Source organism: Manis javanica, chromosome 1 (genome assembly GCF_040802235.1).
Source record: "Manis javanica isolate MJ-LG chromosome 1, MJ_LKY, whole genome shotgun sequence".
Lineage (NCBI taxonomy): Eukaryota > Metazoa > Chordata > Mammalia > Pholidota > Manidae > Manis > Manis javanica.
This window is the reverse complement of record NC_133156.1, coordinates 187,827,751-187,838,791: the sequence shown is the minus strand read 5'-3', so window position 1 is coordinate 187,838,791 and position 11,041 is coordinate 187,827,751. Positions and strand designations below refer to the sequence as shown.

Here is an 11,041-nt window from a genome sequence, read left to right as displayed (position 1 = left end):
CAGTGGCCCAAAAAACAAAAAACCGAACCAACCACCCCCCTCCAATATGCACTTTTCACCTTGACAAAGGCATTTCTCTAATTACTGAACATCTTGTATTTGGAATTGGTGTCAGTCCATTCCAGGGTCAGGAAATCAGTTTCATGGGTCAAGACCAACATTTTCTTCCTTTTTTGTTGAAGTGTTACCATATATTTGGGCAAGTGTGTACTCTCTAAGAATAGTTTGAATTTTCAGAAGCTGAGCACAACCAGATAGAGACACAGAAGGTGAGGCCTCCTTAAAGACCCCACCCCCTCCCTTCAGTTACCTCCCACCCTCAAGGTGTCATGTCCCATCCTGATTTCTAACGTCTTAGATTAATTAATTTCACTTGTTTTTGTACCGTATGTTCTTTTGTAAGATCAGCTGTTTTTCTCAGTTAAACGGAAGGATACTGGAGTACAGTGCATGTTACAAAGGTAAGTACTTCTCATTTCTCTGTGCACACTGGGTAACAATATAAAATGTGTTTCTCAGTGTGGGTCAAATTCAAAGAACAGAAGGGCATACTAGGAACTATAAGGCTTGCAAGTACCTTGTAATCTGTTAGGAAGATAAGATGCCCAGATATGAAAAGGATAGCAGTGTGGATCTGGGGGCCACCAGCCTGGGTTCAAATCCTGCCAGGACTTCACAGAGAGTGAATGGCAGAGCTCGACTGTAAGCCACACCCTCGGGCCTCAAAGCCCAACAGTTCTCCCTGAGGGTGGGACAGACATCTCAGCAGGCAGTTCCACTGCGCTGGCAACAGTGCCTCCTCCAGAGCAGCAGGTGCTGAATGGTTACCTATGTTTGACATGACTACAAAACTGTGCAGGACCACGGTGCAAGGGCTGAAAGAGAATCTGCACAGCGCCAGCACAGGTGTTGAAGGTGTTGGGGTTACACCAGTGCCAGAGGACTTGGCTCAGGGCCCAAAGGTTACTACCCATCACTTCCCACCAGACTGTGAGCTCCTTGGGAGCAGGTCATGTGCCATGTGCTTTGTTATAATTCCTGTCAGATTTCTGACCCCAGTTACCCTGACTTAGGAAAATTACCATCTTATAGTACTTCAAAACCAACCTTGGGTGCTGACACAGACTTCGCTAATTATTTTGTCATGTAAGGGGAGTCAAAAGGTCAGTTCCCATCTACTGCTACCATCATGTGGTTTTAAAAAAGAACATTTTAATGCCAAAATATTAGGAAGCACACAACTGATTGATTAAAAAAAGTCATATAAATCTAGCTTTATGTTAAAACCCTCTCCCCCTAAGCCAAATTGCCCTCTGCTCTCTTTTTCTCTTTCCAAGCAGACTGGTGGCCACATCACCCCACATGGGCACCAGTCCATGTCCCACAGTTTGGGAACCTGCTCTGCAAAACAGCCGCTCAGTAAATATTTGTTGAAATCACTGAATTCCAAACTCTACCTACATCTCCCTGAGCAAGCCCTGGGCCCAAGGCTCGTAATGCCAGGGCGCTCAAGCCAAGCATGTAGAGCACTCTTCAGTCCTGATCGTGGTTCTATGCTTTCAAACAGGCAGGAGGCAGCACGGCACCTAGGGTGAGCACAGGCTTGCATCTGAAACTTGCTCCATCAGGGACTGTGTCTCTCTAAGCCTCAGCACCCTCACCTATAAACTGGGGATGCTAAGGCCCAGCTGTGTGGGCAAATTTGTGAGGGTCAAGTGAGACAAAGCACAGAAGGTGTCTGATGCCCAGAAGACCCTGAGTACGGGGAAGCAGCCCCCAACACCTTCAGTATGGGGTGGGGTACAAAGTGGAACACAGGAGGCCTGGGCTTGGGGCACCTGGTTGAACAGGAGGGGAAGGGGGCTGTTCCAGAATTGGAAGGCCTCCACCCCATGACCTCAGGGGAACAAGACTGCCACTCACCTGTTCAAGGTGATAGTGGTCCGTGGGATATGGGTCATGGAGGTGGCCCAGGGTATAAACCCTCCGGTGCTCACAGGATGTGGGAGAGATTGTCCGCGTAGGCTGTTCCCTCTTCTGAGAGGAATTAGAAGAACTGTCTGTAGCTGTCTGTTTAGAGGGAGGTAACCAAGAGTTAATTAAAAAACAAACCAAAACCACACACCTAACCGTAGCACACCTTTAAGCCCCACTTGTGGGGTCTTTTGCTGTATTTCCCGAAATCTTGTGTTTATCTTGGCTGTGGGAGGCAGGAGGACCCCTGAAGGCCCAGTCTGTCTAAACATGTTGTGGCCGGCTCACTGTGCAGAGAAACCCAGCTAGCAGACCCTGGAAAGCTGGGTTTGTTTTCTCCAACGTGGAAGCAGTGACAGGCTTTGGGGAAAGGCTCACTACGCCAGGCCTCCTGCTGGTTCATCGCCATTTGACCAAGAACCCTGGTTAGGAGGTGCTCTGGCAAGCTGAGGAAATGCAAACAAGCAAAAATCAATCCTAAATGTTTATATGTGGGCTAGTCCCAGCCTGAAAGTCTGAGAGATAAGGATACTTCAGTGGGATCATGGGCACTGACTTTCCAGGAAGAAGTTTTGTAATACTGTGTTGGAGGCAAGTCGCGGGGTTAACTTAAACTGGAAACAAAACGGATGACCCCACAGAGGGACAAAGGCCCCCATCTGTGGAGGGTGAATGCACAGCTGCTTTCCCATCAGAGGCAGTGGGTATAGACTGGCACCTGTGGAAGGTGGTCGGCTATCAGGATGGACTGTGCCGGGGGCGGAGCACAGGGGCTGCCGCCTCCCAATACACCTGTCACCGAGATGCTTCCACTCCCAGCTGAGGCTTGATGAAGCAGGCCAGGTGATGCTCACCCTCCACAACCCCCCACCTAAGAGCCACCTGCTCAAAAAGGGCTTTTGTTAAATGAAGCCAGGGCCCCTGAAAACCCCCACCCCACCTTCTTAGAGTCACAGATTCTTTATTTCCCCAAACGCAAAGAAAAAGTTTTTCTTGTACCTATTTCTCACAAATATTTAGGAACTCATCCTTGGCTATTGCTTCTCTTATAGTCCCCTTAATTTGCTTATCTCTTTTTATTTTACATGTTTTGTGTTAGTATTATAAATCCTTTTGTGGGCAAAAGCAAAGTTATAACAAACAGACTTGTAAATTATTCTTACCCTCCTCCCCATTTATAAAGCCATAAATACTCAGAAAAATGGACAAGTATTTAGGAAAAAGATGAGAATGAGACACCCATATTTCCATTACACAACACAACTACTATTAATTTTTAAAACTTGGTGGACATGTGCTGCATCTCTTTGGGGACCTAAACCTTCTGGATTTTTCTCTAATTCTGTTTGGTCCACGTGCTATGGGGTCAATGGCTACTTCAAATCCCTCAATCCATAATGACTGATTAAGATCTGGGCACACGGTCTTCTCTGAGGCAGTAAGGAGAGATTTCTGATGGAGAGGTCAGAAAGAATGCTCTCTTTATCTTGGAACTTAAGATCTAAGGGTCCTATTAACCTGGAATCCTGGTGAGGGCACGGGGAGAGAAGCTTCTGAGGATGAAGTGAAGCAAAACCAAGAGAAGGCAGCCCCACAGAAACCATTTGAGCTGCTGGATCCACTCAAGCCTGAATCCCATTCACTCTAGGATGTTCCAATGATATGAGCCAATTTGCCTTAGTAATGTAAGCCAGAAGGCACTGGATGTGTCATTTGGGTGCACTTTCTCCTCACTCCTGGCTCCTTTCCTGCCGCAGCATTTCCAACTGCACCACAGTCCTGCTTCCCTCTGGCCACCCTGCCCCACTCTCCGCAGAGGCGTGCAGTGCCTGCTATTTCCCTACTCTGCCTCCTGGGAGCCACCCAGGTGGCAAACAGCACATGCTGGCAACCACTCTCGGGACTGTGCATCCCCTTGGAGGTTGAGGGCCTGCCCTCCTGCAGGGCGGCAGTGGAGATGATCCTAGGGTCTGCTCCTGAGACGCCCAGTTCCCATAGGTGTCAACCAGGACCGACATCATCAGCAATAAGGGTCTCCTATCGTTTTTTCTCAATGGATTCAGAACTCAGAGAACTGCTATTTATCCCTCAAATCCCAGTAACCAAAAAAGACCAAACTCATACACAAGTTTTACTTCCAAACTCTGGCCTGTCCTCTGACTCTCACCCACCCTTTCCTTACATCTCTGGAGCTCCTGTCACCTCTTAACACATGGGTGGTTGTAGATTAGATGGCACAACAAAGCAAAAGACTTACTAGTCTCAGATTGTATGAGTAGACAGGCCCTGGCTACATGTGAACATGGTTGCAGGTAAAATATTATCTCCACATCACACTTGGGGTCCTGCTAACTACAGCAGGCAGCCACTGCAGAGGTGGACTGAAGTGCAGCCCCTGACCACCCAGTGGGATTTCAATATCCCACACAGCTGCTTCTCAAGCTCAGGCGAGCCCTTTCCAGTGCCTACCTGGAGAGGTGTTATGCTGGGACTAACACAAGTACAATTTCTGTAAGTAAGAAGGTACGCTTTGCTTTACGCAAACCCAGGAGATGAGGGAATGGGCGTCTCACAATACAAAGGTTTCTAAAGACCTCAATAAATACTTCCTGAATGAGTATACAAGGGCCTTTCATTGTGATTCAAATCTCAAGGGTTAAATTCTTTGATCCAACACCCACATGAGTTACCTCCTGGGTTAGAAGCTACGGTTGTAGTGAACATTGTAATGGGCACTCAGCATTTAGTTCTTAGAAACCTAGTCAACCTATCATGATCATGTCTGTGTTAGTCATCTGCTCACCTTAACCCACCCTATTTTCTGTGACCCATGTCCAGATTAACAATGTATAGAAAGTCATTCTGAGAAATGAGGCACATTCAGTTTTTCCTAGTATCCATTTCAGAAATGCCACCTTCTGATGCACCCAACCTACCTCCCCAGCCCCAAACAGCCCCTTCCCACAACAGAGTCAAGTGCAAAGCTTCCTGGACATTGTCAGAGAATGTGAGACTGAGAAAGACCTTTCATATCCCCTAATCTGATGAGGAATTTGTGCAAAGGAGCAAAAAGGCCCGCAGTTCACTGCCTCCTGCGGGCAGAGCTGACAGTCCAGCCCACAGCTGTCCATGCCCATGCTGCTTGGGGAAGGAGCATGTGCAGGAGAGGCTGCCCTGGAAGCAGAGGCTTATTTCAGATCTATGCCATCAACCAGCTTGGCAAGTGGTGAGTATGACCTACAAATCAAAGGAATATGCTGTCATGGCAGGTCCAAGAAAGATGGGGGAAAGGCTCCTGTACCCCTGCACCTCTGACCTGGCTCTCCCACAAGTCTACTTGTGGTGTCCACCCATGACGGGAGAAAAGCAGCCCCTCTAAGCTAGGCACATATACACATTCACAAGCAAGATTCTGGAATATCTCTGCTCCTTGTGTGCGCAAGCTAACGGCACCTGACAACCTACTGATCTGACAGCTTCACTTCAACTTGGAAAGACAGGCTGTGCTTGAAACTCATCATGCTCTCCAAATGGTGTCTCTGAACCGTTGTGAGTTTGAGCTTGGGAAGAACAAAATTGGAGATCCTCCATGGCTACTCTATGCTTGGGGACCTCAAGTTCCTAAAAGGGGTGGCTTCAGCAACAGGCTTCCCTGTACCCGGAGTGAACAATCAGAGTGAGCTTTCATGGCGGCCTGCTGGCCCACCCACTGTGAACAGTGAGGTGCAGCGCTGCTGTCTAGGAGCAGCCGGGTCACGGGAGGTCTCAGGCAACACAGTGCAGTGAGCAAGACTGCTGCCCCCTTGCAGATGCACCCTTCACAACGCTCTTGCCTCTGGGGGTTTAACTCTGACTCAATGTCAATGCCTAGTATTAAAAACATGTCCAATTAAGAAATTTGCAACCTAAAATGCAGCAGAGTACAGCTGAACCTTGAATAAGAAAGGTTTGAACTACACAGGTCCACTTTTGTGTAGATTTTTTTCAATAAATACACTGGAAAGTTTTTTTTTGAGGTTTGCAACAATCTGAAAAACATTTCTCTTGCTTTATTCTAAGAGTATAATATAGAATACATATAGCATACAAAATATTCTCGATTGCCAAGAGTTTTCACTAAAGATGCTGGATGTCACCAGAGGGTTTTCATGTATATACTGAGATGATCACATAGTCTTCCACCTTCACTTTGTTTTATTAAGATATGAATTAAACAGTTAGCTTTTCTAATACAAGCTGTATCTGCATTCCTGGGATATATTCTACTGGTCTTTCATTCAATTTATTTTACGGATACTTGATAGGTGTGATTTGTTAACAACTTTTACTTTGAAGCCTTACATCTAGATTCATAAGTGAGTCTGGCTTCTATTGTTCTCTAACTGAGTTACCCTGGCCCAGTTTTGTAGCAGGTTATGCCAGTCTTGTAGACTAAGCTAGACAGCTTTCCACCTTTTTTCTTTTTTTTTTTTTTACCTTTTTCTACACTTTGGAACACTATCTTATTACAGGGGAGTTGTGTTTCTTAACCATCTAAGTTTGGTCCCTTTTTAAGGGTAGACCTTTGATTACATCTTCAAATTGTCTATGATCACTGTAAAAACTCACACATCTAAAGTAGTAAGAAGCTTTGTGTGACTTGGTTCTTAAGTCCTCTAACAGGGCAGTAAGCTGAGACAAGACTTTGATAAGGAAGGACACAGAAAAGGAAGGAAAGAGATGTGGAAGGAAGGGTCAGAGAGTACTGAGATAAAGTGAGAACTGCCAACCTTAGAAACACAGACTAGACTAGAGACATGACTGATCCGACCAAATCCATTCTGGGGGTGAAATCACCCATCCCTTCCCTGAAGCGTTTGCGGGTCTGCACTGGGTGAGCACCCTGTTTAATGTGCGCCCAACACACGGAAGGTGGCATGGGCCGGAGGTGAGGCAGGGTGGGTTTCTTGAGAGGGGCACTGGAGGTGGGCAGGTGGCATTACAGATGGGTGGACGACCCAGACCAAGGTCTGGAATAAGAAAAAAAGAGGCCAAAATTTATCAGTGAACATCTGATATACTTCTTCAAAAAGAACAATCTTCTAATAGCTAGATTCTGCAGACAAACGTACTATTTTGAGAATTTAGGTATTTCCTATAATTCCCCAGAATTTAACAACAGATGAGAGGAAAACCATGGAGCTTCAAAAGTTGACAGACTTTTCTTCTGAATAATTGACTTTACTGTTATTGTATCTTGACAATAAAGGAAAATCAGAAGTACAAAATACACTGGGTTGAGGCTATTCTCCCAAGGTCAGCACTGCCTGGTTTGGGTGGAAATTGGTCTGAATAGAGAAAGGTGACTAGAAGACAGATACCTAATGTTAAACCTGTGGCTGGCTCCCTCCTACCATATATGCGAATTTTGTAAAATATAATTTCTTACTCTTGGAAATTTGGCTATTCTTCCCTCTCCTATGTAGGGACCTTTAGTTTACCTGGAAGTTCTTAAAGAAGCACATGCAGCTGTTCACAGGCCCCGGGTCTGGGAATGAGACCTCTTTGTTCGGAAGGCCAACCTCCTTGACAAACAGGATCTCAAGGAAGGAGAGAAGGAAAGAGGCCAGACCAGAGGTTTTGCTTAAGACTACCCATCCTGGGATGGGATCCTGGGCACTAGCCAAGGGCTTCTTGGGGTACTGACGATGGGACTCTGCATTTCAAAATGAAACAAGTGTTTTCAGGATTATGGGCATCCACTCAGCTCCCCTGGGTTTTCCTGCTAAATTTTTGTTTTTCTAAAAAAGGGTGGGGGTACAGAACAAGGTGGCAGCATCTGGCAAACAGCACTTAGGGGAGAGGAAAGGTGTGTGCAGGGCTGTTTTCTCAGGGACACCTGGAACTTATTAGGGCATTTGGTTTACAGCTTTCTGAAGTAGGACACTCCTACCGAGTGTCTCGATGAGACTATGAGAAGGCTGGCAACTGGCAATTTTCTTCTCCCTCTTAGGGATGGAGACAGATGGGACAACCCCACCCTCCAGAGAGGCAAGCAAACAAGTATAGTCACTTCATCACCCTCATGCCCCCAGGAACACATGAACTGATAGAACAGTTCACAGCGCCTGGAGCCAAGCCCATCCTGACGGCCACTGCAGGTCAGCAGGCCTACATGTCTGAATAGACATAGAAAATAAGGTTAAGAAAATGCGTAAGAAGCCAGACCACATCACTCAGGAATCGTCTAGCACCGTTAAGCAAAAGTCACACTACAGAGAAGGAATTGGAAACTTGATTCCAGGCCAGGCTCGACCAGACAAGTTGTTTATCTTCTTTGGGCCTCAGTTTCCTCATACATAAAATAAAGGGGTTGCCCCAGGTGATCCCCAAGGTCTGTTTGAGAGCTAACAGTTTCATGTGTAATCCTTCTCTCCTCCTCCTAAGAACATTCTAGGTTTGACTAAGACTGCTGCTTAGAGGATTCAAGAGCCATGCCTGTAGAAACTGTTATTTTACATTTTTAAAGATGGCTAACTTGTTGTTATGATCATAATTTGTATTATTTTTACTGTAATCCACCACCAAAATAGGTCTCAACAGCTGATGCAACCAAAGCAATATTCCATATTCTTACTGCAAGGGCTTTTTTGGTTTTTTAAAAAAGTATGTACACATGCTATATATAAAAATATAAATATACACCATTGGCCTCAACCTCAGGCTGTGAGATGAGACTGATCACATGCAACTCCGGGCATCTTTTGCCTCTCAGAAGACAGTGCCCTGGAGGGAGGGCCGGTGACCCAGGAGGCCCTGGCCCACGAGGTCTGGGTGCTGTTCTTCACTCTTCAGCAAACACACCTTTTCCTGCAGTACCAGGTGGACGGGCTTCTGGCCACCCCTTCTCCCTTTGGTAAACAGGAAGGTGTCACCCATTCGGGGCTCACCTGTCTGAAGGGCCTACACTGGCTCAGGGGTCCTCTTCCAAAGAGGACAAGCAGAGCAAGAAATCAACCAGGCACAGGGAGGAGGCAGTCTGGGCCCAGGAGGCAGCTGCTGGCGGGGAAGAGACGACTGTCCCCAGCTCGAGGACAGTGTTTTCTCTGGGAGCCAGGGGACAAAGTGGGCATTCTTTCCTTGTGAAAAAGCTACAGAAACAACATTCCTACACATGAAAACGGTTTGTGTTTCTAAATATTGAAGTTAGGTGAAATTCAGAAATGAAAGGACTCTGATCATCAGCCCATAGCTTAGCTTCACTGCACTGCCTGCGGGGTTGGAAGCAGGAAGGTTGGGTGTCAGGTAACACTGAGTACGTCCCCTGTGTGAATTAGCAAAATGGAAATAATAGGATCCTACTATCCATAGCTTAAAATGATAAGATGATATATGGATAAGTAAAGAAAGACATTTGTGGGTGGCCTAGCAACACGCCTCTGGGCTTCCTGAAACTGAGAGCACTTCAGAGCTTTTGTTTTGAGCCTTAGGTATTTAATTGCTTTAATTTAGCTAATGAAGGTATTACATGCTGAGCAAAAAAGATCCTCCTCCTCTTACTATCTAATCTAATGTAAGCTTGACAATTACTGCCACCGAGAAGATGAAGCAGCTCCCGCCCATCTTCTGAGACGGTCCACACCACCAATGGCAGAAGGTCTCAGCCAGCAGCAGTGATGGGACGCTGCTTCCCACTGTCAACCACCAGGAAGCACTGGGCTGTTCCTCCCAAAACATTTTTGCCTTTCTTAATAAATCACCACAGACCACTTTCACTATTCTGAGAAGTAATTTAACAATTTCAATCTGTTTTCTCTTTCACTTAGCTTCCCCCTGCCCTACTCCTGTCCCCCTAATTCCAAAGGGAGAGACAACAGAAAGCATTTTGAAAAGTCATCATCTAAAATGAGACTGGTGCTTTCAAGCAGGGACAGGGGAGTGTCACGCTTTCACTGAAGAGGCGAAGAGGTGGATGAGGCTTTAAGCTAATGCACTAGTTCCACCACTTAGGCAGCTCTTTTGCAATTAAGGGAATGTGGTATGCTTAATATGTAAAATTAACTAACATTTACTGAATAAATATTTCCTTTCTTTAAAGTTCTCTGAAAGACAGCAAGCTGGGGTTTGCATTCTGGGCAAACCGAGGGTGAAAATGAGCACTGGTGGCTTCCTCTCTCTGGGCCTCAGCGATTGTATCTGCAGAGATGGAAGTGTCCAGACGTACCTCACACGGTGGTCGTGAGGACCAAATACAATCACACATGTGAAAGTGCAGGGGACTGTGCCTTTCGTAACTCTCCTCTGGGCCAGCAAATAGTCTTACAGGAAATATGGTCACCCTGAGAAGGTTTTGATTCTAAAGGGTCAATGATCACAGCTATCTAATGGCTGGAACCAAGTTCAGAATCCAGGTCTCTCCTTAGCCTCCAAACTGCACTCAGGGGTCACATACTGCTTCATCTTAAAAAAGCAAAAAAGAAAACTCTTTCTTAGAAAATCAGTAAGTGAACTCCATTTATTACAAATTATTTATTACAAAATTGGTAAACCTGCCTTCAGTATTAGTGTTTGTTGGGGATGGATTAGGAGGAAAAACTCTAAGAAAAGGAAATTTTTGGTATTCTGCATTCTTCCAATTCTATAAATGAAACCTTGGTAATTGCAAAATTCAAATGAATTCACTTTGTCTACTTAATCAAGAATGAAAGTAAGTGCAACTTGCAAATATTCAAAAGCCCAATCTACAAGACCAATTGCTTCTTGGTACTTTGATTTCAAACCACTTGCTCTGGCCATTCTTTAGAAAACACCTGGGGGGGATGGGAGGTGGTTCTGAGATGTCATGAGGGACAACTGCTCTGAATAGCCTGAAAGTAATAAAATTCAGCTTGCAATAAACAGGATGTCAAGGGGTCAAGCATAGGGCATGAGGAAGGACCACATTTTCCAGTCGGCAAAAGATGGCCAGAAGCTGACAATGCTGTAAAAGCATGACATTTTTCCTTTGTGAAGGAAGACTGGCTATCTAAAGAAATAAAGTTGATGGAACACCAAAACATAACCCAAACACCAGCTTTTTTCAACTGGG

General features: G+C 45.7%; 1 protein-coding gene across 7 annotated transcripts in view; it reads right to left on the bottom strand.

Annotated features, from left to right (window-relative positions):
• The window catches only part of SPRED2 (sprouty related EVH1 domain containing 2), a 105,453-nt gene that overhangs the window by 3,285 nt on the left and 91,127 nt on the right, over positions 1–11,041 (bottom strand). For all 7 annotated transcript variants that reach the window (XM_073212281.1, XM_073212282.1, XM_017652489.3 and 4 more), the window contains one exon: positions 1,924–2,070. In XM_073212281.1, coding sequence (XP_073068382.1) covers positions 1,924–2,070 — 147 coding nt within the window. The remainder of the gene's footprint in view (positions 1–1,923; positions 2,071–11,041) is intronic.